At 43.7% G+C, this 16,256-nt stretch overlaps 1 protein-coding gene across 1 annotated transcript; it reads right to left on the reverse strand.

Annotated features, from left to right (window-relative positions):
• Positions 1–12,578: 12,578 nt before the first annotated feature.
• On the reverse strand, positions 12,579–13,627 carry FOXB1 (forkhead box B1). The gene has a single exon (XM_041730267.1). The coding sequence runs from the start codon at positions 13,625–13,627 to the stop codon at positions 12,650–12,652; it is 978 nt and encodes a 325-aa protein (XP_041586201.1). The 3' UTR covers positions 12,579–12,649.
• Positions 13,628–16,256: the final 2,629 nt, after the last annotated feature.

The following is a 16,256-nucleotide window of genomic DNA, read 5'->3' on the forward strand; positions in this document are numbered from 1 at the left end:
AAGTTGGCTGGCAAAGGATTTTGGGAAATAAAGTTTTCAGAACAAAGTATAGAGGGCTAAATTTGGATCTGAGAGGATAGGTAAATATAACCAGCTCAACATTCCTAATATAACTCTCATTTTTTTTAGAGGAAAAAGGAAGGATCAGAGAATTTTAGTGATTTGCTCAATGCCCTTCTTTGAATTATTGACTCCGCACTGTTAATGTACCCCTTTAGGAATATTGCTATTATTTTCATGTTAGGAGAAGATTGTACCCAAATTATAAATTGTGAAGATGTCATTCTACTTCTCCTCTACTTTGAGGCCATACATGCCGATTAATGACATGTAGCGTATGCCATATAGGACCACACATGTTGCTTTGAACAACTAGGGAAAAAGAAATAAAAGCTTACTGCTCTGCCAAGTTTATTGGTTCCAAAACAGGATACTTTTTTAAGGTTCAGGAAGGGTCATGTGAGTCAGCCTCCTCAACAGCATTTGAATTTCCAGTTACCACCAAGTTGGTGGTATCAGTATCAGGAGCATTCTGAAAAATAAACATAACACATTGCAGCAGAAACAATCACAGAAAATTTCTACTCCAAAGTGGTAGCAGGCTTCATTTTTTTCATAAGAAAGTCAATAAATGAAGGCAAGACAAGACCATCTTCTTTTTTTAAAATTTGTATTTATTTATTCATGAGAGACACAGAGAGAGAGGCAGAGACACAGGCAGAGGGAGAAGCAGGTTTCATGCAGGGAGTGTGGGATTCCATCCCAGGTCTCTAGGATCACACCCTGGGCTGAAGGTGGCGCTAAACCGCTGAGCCACCCAGGCTGCCCCAAGACCATCTTCTAACTAGATTTTTTAGTATCTAAAAGCATCTTCTAGTGTCCCATTTCTTATGCCATCAGAGAGTATGGACATTCACAGACCACCCCAGAGGACTGGCAGTTGACTGGCTGAGCCCTGCATGGGTGGATTTTTTTTAAGATTTTATTTATTTATTCATGAGAGACACAGAGAGAGAGAGAGAGAGAGAGAGAGAGAGAGAGAGGCAGAGACACAGGCAAAGGGAGAAGCAGACTCCATGCAGGGAGCCTGATGCGGGACTCGATCCTGGAACTCCAGGATCACACCCTGGGCCGAAGGCAGGTGCTAAACCACTGAGCCACCCAGGGATCCCCTGGGTGGATGTTTTGAAACTCAGATGGAAGGTGAACAGAATAAGGGAGAAAGGTGCAAAAAGGACCCTGAACTTTGCAGGTGGATCCATCTTTAAAGATGAGGTGGGCTGAAAGGCTTCAGGACTAAGCACAATCATTTATTTGAGTGACAGTCCCAGAGCCTGTTGTAGTGGGGGCTTAGATGCAGTGCAGAGAGGCCAGAAACACAGCTTAGAAATCTTTGTTTGGCAAGTCGAACCACCAAACTGGGGTGAGGGGATCATAAAGCATGGATGAGCTTCACCAGCATTCTCCAGCCCAGTCACTGACTGTTAGGAAAAGGCTCCAAGCACAGAGCAAACTGGGAGCCCATTCTCCATGTATGAAGAAGACAAACTCAGGAGTCACTTGTAACTAAGGCAGGTGGTCCAAAGGGAGGCCAGCACAAAGACACACATACTTCTTAAAATGCATACCTATAAAATCTTTGTAAATGCCAGTCTCCTGGTAGTTGGATTGAAGAAGATATACGAGGACCCAAGCATACTTTTTAAAAGTAACGGTAAAGAAATGTGGACCTCAAAACACCAGATATTGAGCTCTTCCATATTTGATTCCATTAACAACAAACAAAATTGTATTTACTGAGATAGAAAGTTACCCCTAACTTTTTCCTTCCTTTTTACCTCCTCCTCTCCCTTCTTTTTCCCTTCTTTCTAAAATTATAGTGTAGGGACAAGAGTGGTACTTCTTTTGCCTTCTGACTTATTTTGCCAGCTGACATAGACCGTAAGGAAAGAAAAATACACACAGGTCAGTAATTTTCTTCTAACTACTAAAGCACGTCTCTGCCTAGATTTCATATTGGCTCATTCCCAAAGGATTTGAGTTAATCGTACATGGATCCAGTTTGGTTGAATACACTTTAAGATCCATTTTTTTCTCAGGGGAATGGTGGTTCCATGGTGACTTTTTTGGTATATGATCTAAGATCAGAGATCAGATATTGCTGTGAACTAGCATTGACGGGTATTTCTAGTTTTGTTGAGGTATTACTTCTCCCCCTATCCCTAGCCACATAAATTAAATAGAAGATAGTTTATGAAGATAATGCAATTTAGTGACTGGTAACTCACAGCAAAGCTGGGGAGAAAAGAGAAGTGACAAAAGAATAATTAGCAGCTGCAAAAATCATTTTGTGTCTGAGACAGTTGGTTTAAAGCTGGCAGAGGGTGATCCTCCTTCTCCCTCTGCACACTTTAATGAGCTTAATCGAGCCCTTGAGTTTATGAAATCATGTGAGCTGCTATCAATAACAAAAGTATCTTGATATTAAACCAGATTTTACTGAAAGTCCATTGGACATTGACACCATTACTAGCTGGGTAACCTTGGGCAAATTAGTTAAATGCCCAGTGCCTCAATATTCCCATCTGTAAAATACACATTATAAAAAGCACCTGTCACATAAGGCTGTTATTAGGGTTAAATGAGTTAATATTTGTAAAGAACTTAGAATAGTACCTGGCATATGGTAAATGCTACATAAGCATTAATTAAATTCTTAAAGTGTCAGGGAAGTAGTACAAGCCATTGGTTGATGGGGAAAAGAAAACTAAAAGTGCACTGATTTTTACACTTGTCATCTTTATGTACCTGGGTGTCAAACTGTTTCCTGTCCTTTTAACAGTCTTAACAGTTTGTCCACATCATATCTTTAAATCTATGAAAAGGTGGATCCCCGGGTGGCTCAGCGGTTTGGCACCTGCCTTCGGCCCAGGACGTGATCCTGAAGTCTCGGGATTAAGTCCCATGTCGAGCTTCCTGCATGGAGCCTGCTTCTCCCTCTGATTGTGTCTCTGCGCCTCTCTCTCTCTCTCTGTCTCTTATGAATAAATAAAATCTTTAAAAATAAATAAATAAATCTATGAAGAGGCCCACTTTGGGAGAATATACAAAAGAGTGGCCAAAGTTTCCCTTGCTATCGCACCCCATTTTCACTGCCAGGTTACTTCAGGGGTTTGGGAACAGAAGGGCAGACAGTGGAAATGTGAGGCTTAAAAAATAGCATGAAAAATAGACCTTCCCTCTACGAGTCTGCAATCTATCCTGAAGAGCTTAAGGCTAAATTCCTCTCAGGCAGGACAATTTCTGATAGCTATTTTTATTTTACTATTTTTCTATCAGACAGTAATGGTAACTTAAGTTTACATGACACTTTGCAGCACTTTCATCTACTTTGCTCCACTTGATCATTGAGACAAGCCTTTGAGCGAACCCTTATTCTCCACAAGAGACAGTTAACTGAGAGTTAAGGAGATTGCTCAGGACCATTTAGGTAAAAAGTGATAAAACTAGGACTCAAACTCAGATCTTCTGACCAAAATATTTTCTTGCAAGATCTTGTTTATGCAGGTGATGCTTAGTAATTGGATTTAATCAGACTGAGTTGAATTGGCTTGAACTGAATTAAAAGGACATGTGTTAAGATGTCCTGGGGGACCTGTTTAAAGAACCATGATAACAAAGACATCAGATTTTCATCCAGTTAGTCTGCTTTCTCTCAGCCTTCCTTTTTCTCTCCTCCTGTACTCCTGTATCTCTCCTCTTTGTGTCAAGTGAGTTAAACAGGGTAGGATTGATCAGCTCTGGGAATGATGGTTGAGAGACTATGGAAAAGTAATTGTGAACAAATTCCTTTGGTTCCAAGATTCCCCCCCCCCCCCCCCCCGCCACTCATCAAAAGACGTTTATTCCAATTCAGGAGAGTGATTCCAGGTGTAACCACGAGTTTCATTTATTCTTCTTTCTGAGTCTGCTCCAGGCTACCTGGATGTTGTTCCATTGACAAGTACCTGTTCAGCACCTGTATCACGTCTGACACAGTTAAAAACAAATTTGTTAAAAATAATTAAGATCTCAAGAACCTAGAGTGGGGAAATCAGACATGAAAATATTATATAAGAATGGGCAAAATGAAATGCCAAAATAAGGAGACAAATTCTGAGGCTCTGATTCTTTGCCCTTCTTTGCTATTCCCCCCGACTCCCTCCCCTGGCCCACTCGTGCTATCTCCCATCTTGAGAATTGGCCATGTCAAAGCAACTAAGAAATTACATATTCACACCTGCTGTGGACCTGGACCCTCTAGACTTGTGGAAGTCTGGAAGACTATTTGCTCTCGGTTTTAGGGACAGTATCAAGAAGTTAAGAAATGATTCAGGGGATCCCTGGGTGGCGCAGCGGTTTGGCGCCTGCCTTTGGCCCAGGGTGCGATCCTGGAGACCCGGGATCGAATCCCACAAATGATTCATATTGATGGTAGCTCTCTTGGTCTTTAGACCTGGGACTTAGCAATGACCCTTCCCTCTTGTTACACCAACTACCCAGCGCCCCCATTTAAAAAGTTGACAGCTTGTTATGCTGTGTAAACTGCCTTAAAATGATGTGAGCCTACATTATCAGATAAGTCTTCATTTTGACAATTTCAGTACTTTCTTGATTTCTGATTTTCAGTGGCATTTGGCATTTAAGACTGAACTTCTGTTTTATTTTCAGAACCTGACTTTGGTACTGTTAAATTATTTGGATGTAGATAAAAGAAATGTATCAGTGGGATTCACCAAATGAGTGAGATAAAAGAATTGGCTTACCTGGAATTTCTCAGGACCTTCCAACTCTTAACATTCAGTGTCTTTTGATTCCAAGTTGAGTCAATATTGCTCGGGGTTCCAGCACAAATGTATTTTATTTTACATCATTGGAAATAGTGCTTCATTAGTCGTGAAAGATGTTCACCACAACAATCTTTGTATTGGCAAAAGCAAACAAACGAAACCTAAAAACATTCAGAATGCCCCATTTAGGCATTTAGTCTTTCATTCCACTGGTATACTATACAAATATTAACATGGATGTTTGTGAAAATTATGTTGTGAAAACATGGTAAATGCTTATGATATAATGTTGAGGAAAAGAAAGATATACAAATTAGTCTACTCATAATTACATAAAATATTGAAAGGAGAAATTATTTTAAAATAGCATCAGAAAAATACAGGAAAAAACATTAATATAGTTGTAGTATTTTTACAGTAAAAAGTAGGTTTCTAAATGGAATAGAACAGAACCAAACCAATTATATATTTAGAAATGCATAAAAATCTCTCAATAAACTCCACCATTTCTCACTGCAGTGAAATTCCAAGTAATTATTTTATATGATTTATTCAGCATCTGTCATTTTAAGAATTGGATAATGTTTGGCTACACAGCAAAGAATAATTAGCAATATAATTAATCAAATTGCTGTTTATATTTCTGTGTCAAAGTTAATCATTTTCATTTTCTTGTTTTATGGAAAGGGTTCCTTTATTAAAGCCACAAGTAAATTTAAATGCATTTCACATGTTTTAATTGTACAACCTGAGTATCACAGCTGAAGCTATAGTCAATACTCTCATTTACTGACACCTAGAACAAAGGCATAGGGTTTTTACCTAAGCTAAACTAACGGGACTATTTTCAGAACTCCTATTCATTCAGTTAATTGTTTTGTGTCAGGAACAGGAAGCATTGCATATACATGATCTGGACTAATCTGATAGTCATAAAATTTCATCCTTGCCTGTTCTGCGTGCCCTCTCCCTATCCACCAACACTCACCACAAGGATGAGAACTGTTAGTATCTTCCAGGCAGTCACAGAAATGTTCGATTCAGTCTGACTATTACATGGAACATGGGAGGGTTGGGTAGTCATTCATCAGTTTTTCTTCAGTATGAAATCATGCTAGGTATCTTGAGACAGACCATTATGTCACGTTTGTTGTTGTTTTTGTAGTTGACATAAATATCATGGTACCCAGGGTGATGAGGAACTTTCCAATGATCGTTTTTATTGTTTTAGATATAGGCTTTCAGTCTATCAGACGTAGGTAAATAAATAAAATATGTGTTGGTATTTCCAAGTGAGCCAGACATTTGCTGCTCTGTGTTTCACTGTAGCAGGTCTAGTGGGGGAGTTCAGATGCTCAGAGTTTTCCTGTTGTGTGAAACCATTCTTGGCTGTAATGTCTCTCCAAGGAGCTGCTCTAATTAATGCAAAATGCTCTAGATACTACTTAATAAATACTAAGCTTCCTCTAAGTGGCACAAAATTCAGATCCTTTATTGAACAGTTTCTCTCTATGTTGCTGTGTTGAAATCATCAGACCAATACATTGTATTTCAGGAAGGAGGGGAGAGAACTCTATAGCAAAAGCAGAATTTGAAAACATTTATTTCTGCAAACCAACAACTCTTTCTATACTGTATACCTTAGTAACCCAGTCAACAGGGAGCACTCTGGGGAAGAAATTAACTGAGCAAATAAAAATATACAGACTGTAAAGCATGAATCAGAATCACAGTGCCTCTAAACAACAGATACTTAAAGAATGCTTTTTATCTGTGAGCTTAATCTGCTCTAATTAATGCTCCCAGTTTGTTCCTTCAAAAGCTTGCAACTGATTTGACATCAGTTATTTGCAGACACTGGCAAAAGGAGGCTGCCTGCAAAGAAGAACCCTTTGTCCATATATTCTTGAAATTTTCTATCAAGAACATCTTCCAAGGAAAGTTTTATTTAGCCAGCTACAATTTTTCACGGATAATTTCTGATTACTTTACTATTAGTTCCAGTGAGTTTGTTAGCTTATTGTTATAAAACAATCAACTATTTCTTCAGTATCTTTTTTATATCTGTAGGTCTGAGCCACCTTCCATCCCCAGTTCCACATACCAATGCCACAAATTAAATGAAGAATCACTTAAATTTGACCTTACAGATCTAGAAGCTAAATTGAAAAGTGTTCAAGGTTTTGATGTTCCTGGGATAAGTACCAAGTAAAATTTTGAAATGCATAGAAAACCCTCCAAATAGTTTCTCCTTCAGATCAGATCTCATTTAGACTTCAAATTTGAGTAAAACTGGTTCATTCCTCTGTAATCACACCTTGAAAGCTGAGAGGTCTGCTTCTTTCCTGTGCCCTGCTTTGCTTCTGGAAGCAGCTTTTAACAGTCACTGTAAGCTTTCTGAGATGTTGACATGTAAAAGTCTATAAAGTTGACCAGAACAAAAATGTCAGTCATAGAACATACAGGATAGAAGTATTGCCACAGGATTATCTCAATTACCACTGACACATGTAGCTCGATTTGGGGGCGGGGGTTGTTTTATTGTCTTACTGTTTTTGTTTTTTATACGAGAATGGGAAAGGAAAATGTAGGAGGATTCTGACTTGGAAATTCTAACCAAAGAGTATCTCTTTTCTTGGTTTTTACACAAGTTTACCATCATGGTGTTCAGATAGAGTAGTTTCAGAAGGAGGAGGGGGGAGAGAGTGAAAAACAGTGACAGAGAATTGACCAGGTGAGGTTGACAGCTCTGCTTTCAAATCTGTCGTGACATCACTGACCAGATATTAGTGGAAGGAAGGAAGGAAGGAAGGAAGGAAGGAAGGAAGGAAGAAAATAGTTGACCCAGATGCGATTCTAGTCTTTGAAAACAAGCAGTTTTATGTAATCCATGCCAAGCAAGGAAGTAGGAGACTTGGGAGATGTGTGTGATATAATAATGCTTATATTGATGTAAATAAAGATTTATTTAAAGAGTTACCTCAGACCTGAGCGTTAGTTGACCACCAAAGAGCTTCTTGGGAATCCTGAGGCCCACATTGCCACCCCCACTCACTTTCTTCCCCTCCCCCATTTTTTCAGAAGCCAGAGGATGCCTGCTGCATCTTGCACTGTAGTGCAAACAGATCCCCGCAAAGAGAGAGGAAGATAAAATGAATTTAAATTCCAAAGGGGTTCCAGTGCCGGTTTCCTAGTCCCCGAGTCAGCAATGTGTTTGTGAAAATTCAGCCTTTTTGTCTCCCAGTAAAAAGGAGCTAAATCTACATCGGTGGCCCAGTCTCGGGTTGCTATTCTTTGCATTTTCTATTCGAGTGAATGAGAGTGAATGAAGTGGCCGGGACCCTTCATTTGATCTACTCAATTGCATAAAGTGACAGAATTCTAATATATTTGTTTAATGCTCTTCAATGGGCTTTCACTTTTTTGCTTGCAAATGAAGCATCCGTGGGCAAAGTTTCATCCCCCTTTAACACTGGGACATATTTCATAACTCAGGCTGTGGTTTGAAGTGATCTTGAGAGGAGTTTTAGACTCAAAAAGTGGAAAATAAAGAAACAGATGTGAAGTTATTGTAAATTCCTAGAGTGGGCTCTGGGGCTATTGTGCCCCCACGGCGGGCGGTCCAGGGGCTGTGCCTTTCATGCTGTAATTGAAACATATTAATTAGATAATTTGTTGTTAGTTTAAACGAAACAAATGCATCCCCTTTGAGGCTTCACAGCCGGTGGGTTGGGTTGTTTTTGTTTTGTTTTTGTTTGAGTGTCTCAGTGCATATGTGGCTTCAGGGGAAAAAATTAATTGACATTTATATTAAGAATTTGAGAACAGATCCTGGTCCATTTCGTTTCTTAAATGGATACCTTTAAAAAAGAGAGTTTCTATTGGTAAATGTATAAACCATGCCCCCACCCCAACCATGCATACACTCAAGTAAAACCTGTTTTCGGCACTCCATTGGCTTCTTCCTCCCACCCACCCCTCAACTTCACCCCACTGGAGTACCTGGCCAGATTTATGCTTCCAATACGCTCAACGCTCTTGTCTATTTTAAAGGAATTAAACTCACTGGTATAATATTTAAACCATTCTAAGGATCGTTTACTAGTATTGCTCCTGTTAGTCTCTAGGCTTCTCAAAATCCCCACTCAGGCAAGAGCAACAGTGAGAACTTCTGCAGCTTCTCTCTTGAGAAAGTGCACAAAATTCATCCATTGTGCAAGCATTTCCCCAATCACAGAGAAAGCCATTTAAAAACACAATTGAGTACAGAATCATGTTAAAAACCAAAAGTAACAGGACAGCCAAGTTTCCAAATCAAAAGCCTAATTTAAAAAAAGGCCCACGTTTGCAAAATAGAAAATAGAAGTTAACTCGGTCTTCTGGATAAGACCCCAATATATATCTCACTGCATAATGTTGTCTCTTCCAGTTTTATTTTAAAGCTGTGTGTATTGACTTTGGACTTGAGCCAGGTGAAGAGATTTAACATGACAAAGAGAGCCATTGAAGGTATCATAGTTATAAACTTCCTTGTTTGTGGGGGCACTTCAGCTAAACAGGGCGCAAGTCTCAAAGCTGGGGATGGAGCAGGGTGGAGATGGTTGTTTGGGATTGCCTTTGGATTTCTGATCAAGGTCAAAATATCATCAGTGGATTTTTTACTTTACTCATTCAACTTTGTCTGAGAAAAGATGTCTGCAGTTGTGAAAAGAGGGCTCACAATGCCCAAGTTATTTCATTCTTTGCAGTATACCATGACGAGCTTACTAGCTGAAAAGAACATTTTCAGATAGTGAGTTGAAAATCACTCCTTTGCTAAAAATCAGAAATAGGATCTGCATCTTACTTACCCACATTTATTAAATGTATGTATGTGTATATTTATACATATGCATTTTACTGCCTATTATAGGACAAATATTTTACCTGATTATCTAAGCTGGTAATTTATAAAATTTTTAAGGCTCATGTTAGCCCTTTATGTTTCCTTCATTCCCAGTTTGAATTCAGTGTTAGTAAATTCAATGAGATTAGAATATTCCAGAAATGGCTTTAATTTTATTTTGCAGGAAGTAATGACAATGTATTTAATTTCTTTTAATATAGATGATTTCTTGTTGAGAACAAAGTTTCAAGAGTTTCATAGCTCAGGGTGGATAAGTTTTCCAGGCTTTCTTTTGCTGATCTTGTTGATATAATTGTGAATTGGGCTTGATGAATGAGTTTAGTTGTCCCCTGTCTGACGAGCTTTAGTAGCTTCATGCATTTTAATCAGTCCAATGATTCATTTATTTTCCACTTTTTTTTTTTTGGGGGCTGTGTGTGGGATCCTTCCTTTTCAAAAATGCTCACAACAGGATTAATTACCCTTTGCATTAATCCTAATTTTTTTTCCAGATAACCCTCTAAATATGTAAGGGTTGCAGGTGCTAAGGATTCTCCTTATGGAGTTTATAGTGATCATGATTTTTGTGTGGGTTTCTCTGTACTGAGCAAAGGTCTTTGTTTAATCATATTACACAGTAAAGTGTTAATCACCATTTAAGTTTTTCTTTGTCTTGTAACTTCATTAGTTGAACACACACCTCACTCTGGAAATATCATGACCCCTTCAGTAAAGTTTCAGTTGGCCTTATGCCATAAATTCCTGGCAAACTGTAATTCTCTCCAAAAATCTGAAGAAAAACAAATACTTAGAGTTAAGCATTTAAATTAACTGCATTTTCTTGCCTAAAATAAATTCATCGAGCATTATTTTCCTACATGAAGGAGTGAAAAGAAATCTGTTCTATCCAAAGTGAACAGGTTTCTTGACATGCAAGGTGAACTTCTAGGTAACTCCTGAAAAGGAAAATTTCCACAACTGAAGTAATTTAAAGGAACAAGGAAATGAATAAAATAAGGTGCATCAGAATATGAGCACTGAATATACAAGTCTGTTTTTACTTTTTGTGTCTCCATATAGCCTCTACCTGGTTTCTACATAAGCCTTACATTCAATATATTTTGTAAAATGTAACTTTTCAGATAGACAAAAATACATAGAGAGCATTTCATTTTTCTAGTGACAGTTTTTCAGCACTAGTGCGTCTGATCTATTCTAGAAATAGTTTCCTCTTTCCCTCTGATTCAGGAGTCCATTTGAATAATTTCTTCCCCAATCTGTAAGTGCGTAAGAGGAGATGTGACTATTTTAGAAATAAGATATTAAAAAGACAAACTATTCAGACAACATATTATAAAAAGCATATTAGAGAAGTACTACATCTATCTTTTGTAAAGATATTGTTTGCAGCAACTCTTCAAAAACACACAAAACTAAAATTTGGATTTACATATTTTAATGAGAAAATATTATTTGGACTAGATTCATAATTTAATGTAGACACCTTTTTAAAATTCTTTGTCTTAAAACAGGCATGCTGGGAACAAGAACATCAATATTTAAAATGCCATGCTAATTTTGAACAGAGAAGGAGAAAAATGAAAGGTAAAAATTTTACAGCCCTGATGACACTACAACTTTTTTTTTTTAACTTAAGCAGGTCACACCAGAACAACAGTTCGTTTTCCAGCAAATTACCTAAGACTCTAAAGGAATATAGCAAACAAAAGTGCATTTTACACAGTGTATAATCATTCCTATTCACAAGCATTTACATCTCTTTGCAGCCCTTTAGCTTCTTGGGAAAGTTCTTGTGGCAAACAGAAAGACTTGTCCATGGGAGACCTATCCGGTGACATCTCCTTCACGTTACCAGTCAGCTATCTAAGTTCTCGGGTTGCCCTTCATGCTTTCTTAGCTTGGGCTAATTTCGTTTTCATTTTCTTTTTTTTTTTTTCTCCTTTCCTTCCAACAATAAAATAAATAGCTAAAAGGTCTCTAAGTAGTCGGAAAGTTAACATCCCAATTAACTTTCCCATCCCCCCATCCCTCCCCTAAACCTGGCCAGAAATGAAGAGTAAACATTCACATTACAACAGGTACTTGTAAAGTGGGCTTTGCCCGCTCGCCCGCCAAGCAATACAGATTCAAGTTCACTGTTTACATTTTACCGGGCGCCTTTGTAAACAATACTACAAGGTTACTTTTAGTTTTGTTTTGCTCGTGTTGAGGACGAGCGTCCCCTTCTCAGTTTGGCAGCCTCTCCCCTAGCTCCCAGTGCCTGGAGCCTCTGGCAGGAAACAAAACCCAAAACAAAACTCCGCAGAAGCTGGGGAGGCAGGGCCGCTACTCCGGGAAGCTGTGGTCCGCCCAGCCCCTGCCGGATGGGCGGAGGCGAGCGGGGTAGGAAGATTAGTGGTCCCTTTTCCCGGCAGATTTCCAAGGCGTAAAGGAGATCCGGCCCTCCGCGGCGCGGCTGCAGCCCTCAGGGAAGCTCTGTTCGAGGAAACCTCTGAGACGGGTTCTCTGGTCTGGAACTCACTGCGCGGAGTCCGGGGACCCGCCGATCCCAGCCGGGGGAAGACGCGCTCCTCTCCGCGCAGGCGGGAGGCAGGATTTCCCCAGTCCCCTGCCTCCTAAATGGGAGGGGGTGTCGGGGGGCCCCGGGGATCGGAGGGCTTGTCTCAGGTGCCCCCTGTCTGCCCGTCTTGTGGAGGCGAGGACAGCTCCCACGCGCCTCCAGGCCATCTGCAAGTTTGTGTTTTGTCTCCTGGGTCCAAACAGAGTTCTCGTGGCGGGGGGAGAGAGGGTTGGCCGAAGGTGAAATGGACAAGTTAGGGCGGCGGTCCTAGGTGGGGAAGGGCAGGACTGGGAAGCAGGGAAGGCGAAGAAGCTGGCGGGGAGGGGAACAAGAGGGGGCTCCGGCAGCTGCGGGTCAGTGCACCGCCACCGAGTGCAAGGCGGAGGCCGGGCTGGTGAGCGTTTCACTGGGAGTGGCGGGGCTGCTTTGGCTGGTGGCTGTTTGCGAGGACGTGGGGCTGAGCGAGGGCGGCGAGTTCGAGAGCAAGGTGGGGATGGGCGCAGGCAACGCGGGCAGGGCGGGCACTGCGGCCGGTGTGGGCTTGATGGGCACGGGGATTGCGGGCAGCGTCTGGCCTGCTGCGTGGCACAGCGGCTTCAGGGGCACGCCGTAGGCGCTGTAATCGCCACTAGCCATGGAGATAGGGGTGGCCGAATCGATCATGCCCGCGGAGCCGTACACGTGCGGCCAGCCAGTACCCAGCGAGCTGCTCATGGTAGTCAACTGGTTGGGGAGCGGGTAGGCGGCGGGCACGGGCTGCATGGCGGAGAAGGCCAGCCCCCCGGGCATCTTGTACTCGCGAGCGATGATATTCTCGATGGCAAAGGGGTGCTTGAAGCCCGAGGGCTGCGCCACGCCGCCCAGGTTGTAGGCGGCGGCGGGCATCTGTGGCAGGTGCGTGCCGGAGGCCGCCAGCGCGCTGAGGCGCAGCTTGGCCTGCTGCTGCAGATACTGCGCGGCGTCGGCGGGCTTGCTGGGCGCCAGGTGGTCGGACTTGAGCACCTTGAAGCGCTTGCGGCGCCGCAGGAAGCTGCCGTTCTCGAACATGTCCCCGCAGCTGGGATGCAGCGCCCAGAAGCTGCCCTTGCCGGGCTGGTCTGGCCGCCGCGGGATCTTGATGAAGCAGTCGTTGAAGGAGAGGTTGTGGCGCAGGCTGTTCTGCCAGCGCTGCGTGTTCTCCCGGTAGTAGGGGAAGCGGTCCATGATGAACTTGTAGATCTCGCTCAGCGGCAGCATCTTCTCGGGCGAGCTCTGGATGGCCATGGCGGTCAGCGAGATGTACGAGTAGGGCGGCTTTTGGTCGCTGTACGTGTTGCGGCCGGGCCGAGGCATCTTCTTGTTTGCCCTCTTCTCGCTCTGGGTCCGCGCGGGCCGGCGGCTGCTAGGATCTGCACAGGGGTGGGGGGGAGATAATGGGAAGGAGAGGGCATGGATGCACAGACAGACACCGCGAGGTCAGCCAGGCCGAGCACAGGCCAGACGTGGTGGGCAGGGGCTGCGGCGCGGGGTCAGCCCGCGCCCGCGCTCCTCGCTCCTCGCTGCTCGCTGCTCCCTGCTCGATGGCAACTTTGAGCGTAGAGTTGGGTGCGGCCAGGGGGGCGCGGGAAGGGAAGCCGGTACGCGGCGCGAGGGAAGCATGGAAGTAAGCTGGACCTGGCGCGGGGACTGGGGCAGGGATGCCACTAGAGAGCTCACCTTAAAGTTGCTCCAAGTTGTGCGTCCGCATCCGGGATGGCGCGGCACCCTCGGGTCCCTCCCAGTGCGCGTTGCCGCGTCGGGTCTCGCCGGGGCTCCGCGCGTCTTGAGCCTCCCAGCTCAGCCCCGCAGCGCCGGGAGCCGACCAGTCCGCCGCGCTCCTGGCCGCGAGATCCCCGGGCGGCCGCGCTCGGCTGCGGAGTCCGGGCGCAGACGGCAGCGGCGGCGGCCTCGGGGCTCCGGAGGGCGCTGCTGTGGGCTCCGCGGCTCCGCTGAGCTAGGTGGCTGCCTCCATGTCCTCCCTCGAACCATCTGATAGTTTTAAGCGGTGACAGGAGCAGAAAAGACCCCTGTAGCGGCGCTTCATTAATGTGCCACTTCTTAGCTATCATATGACAATCGCCTTGGGAGGAGGAGGAAGAGGAGGGGGAGCGGGGGCTGCGGAGGGAGGGGACTGAGCGAGAGGGGAGAGCCTGGCCAGCTCTGGTTTCTTTCACACCTATTTACATGGACACCTTGGCCAATAGGAATCACTTCCAGCTCAAGCCTGGGCGAGGGGGAAGAGCCTCGGCCACCGGTGGTGAGCGGGACGCCGGCCGGGGTGCGCGGTGTGGAGGTATGAGGAGGTGGCGGCCGCGGAGCAGGGATTCAGGCGACCACTCACGTTCACAGACCGAGCTGCCGCGCAGATGATGTTTGACATGGAAATTGCTTGGCTGGGGTATTCTGTTTCCTCTGCATTGTATCGGGTTTGTATTGTTAGCTAACTTAAGGCACGGCTTGCCCCTGAAGCAGACCCTTTTCCTGCGCTTGGCAATACAGGGCTGGTTGCATGGGTTATTATAATGAAAATACACCCTTCCCCCTAGCCCTGCAAGAGGCAGGTCAAAGTTTGATTTGACCTTCCTAGGCTGCTGCCATAGCTTTACACAGTAGGTGTGTGTCCTTTACGTGATGGGGTCTAAAAAATACTTACAAAAATATAATCGGACAGCCACTTGTAAAAAGCCCATTTTCTAAATGTATTGGCCAAATTAAAGGGAAAAAAAGTCTCTCTGAGCGAATAGGCAGGGTCTTCACTCTAAAAGTCCTCTAGGAATTTAATTAGACACAGGATGAAGGCTCTGGGGTTGTTGGGGCAGACAGTGTGTGGATCTGGGGGAGGGCCTGAGTTTGTTTGACACACTTTATCACCAGATAAATGGCAGGGTCTCATGCTTTCCCCAGGTGGTTTGAAACTTTAGGAGTTAGGCATTGCATGGAAGTTTGCATTTTACAGCCGGAACTTTCTCCCATTCTCCATCACTCCCTCCACCACCACCACCACCACCACCCCACAATAGAAAGAACATAGGGTTTAGAGAGCCCATCAAACGCTGCCTACAGACCCACTAAAACAGCAGCACCTTCTAGACTCAGAAGAACCGAAGTGTTTTCCTTTGGGGGAGAAAGGAGAGAGTGGGGATGTGCCTAGGGTCCCCCTGCCTGGTGCCAGCAGTAGACTCCCTTTGGTTCGGATTAGTCTCCGGAGATTCAATGAATTATTCTTATTATCATTATTATTATCATCATCCTCGTCGTGGGAGGCGGTGGCAGTGGCGACGGTGGCGGCGGCGGCAGCGGCGGCGGCAGCAGCAACATCATCATCATCATATTGCTATGAAATAGTGAGTCGACCCTGCCAGTGAACACTCACGCTGGAATAGACACTAGGAGTTCCCACTGATTTCTGCACATTCTCTGACCTTTATGGTTTCTAAAAGAAATTCCTTTTACCTCATTGTTAATAACTCAATCTCTACAGCCCACACTGAATCATCTTCAATCCGGAAATGTAAGAACTTTTTTTTTTTTTTCTTCAGGAGGAGGAGGTGATAGTAGTGGTGGTGGTGGGAGAGTTCTGGGTGTGAAGTTTGGACACTTTTAGTGATATTAGAGCATTGTTAGTAGAGCTGTTTAGAGTTAGCATAAAAATCTTTCAGCACACATGCACACACACACACACACACACCCCTCTGTTAACCACAGTTTCGGAGGTGGTCAATAACTCACCAAAACGTAACTTAAACACGATGAATTTAGGAGATTAAACAATTTCATTAATATTGAAATGGCTCTCGCGTCTGGGCTGCCTCGCTTGAGATGCAAGCACACGTTTTTCAATATTAACAGAAGTGCTTGAAGAAAAGAATAATGTCACCTTCTTAATTCGGAAAAAAATAACCAGGAGGAGGAGGTGGGTTCGAGGGGTGGAGGCGGATCGCTG

Source organism: Vulpes lagopus, chromosome 2 (genome assembly GCF_018345385.1).
Source record: "Vulpes lagopus strain Blue_001 chromosome 2, ASM1834538v1, whole genome shotgun sequence".
NCBI classification, from domain to species: Eukaryota; Metazoa; Chordata; class Mammalia; order Carnivora; family Canidae; genus Vulpes; species Vulpes lagopus.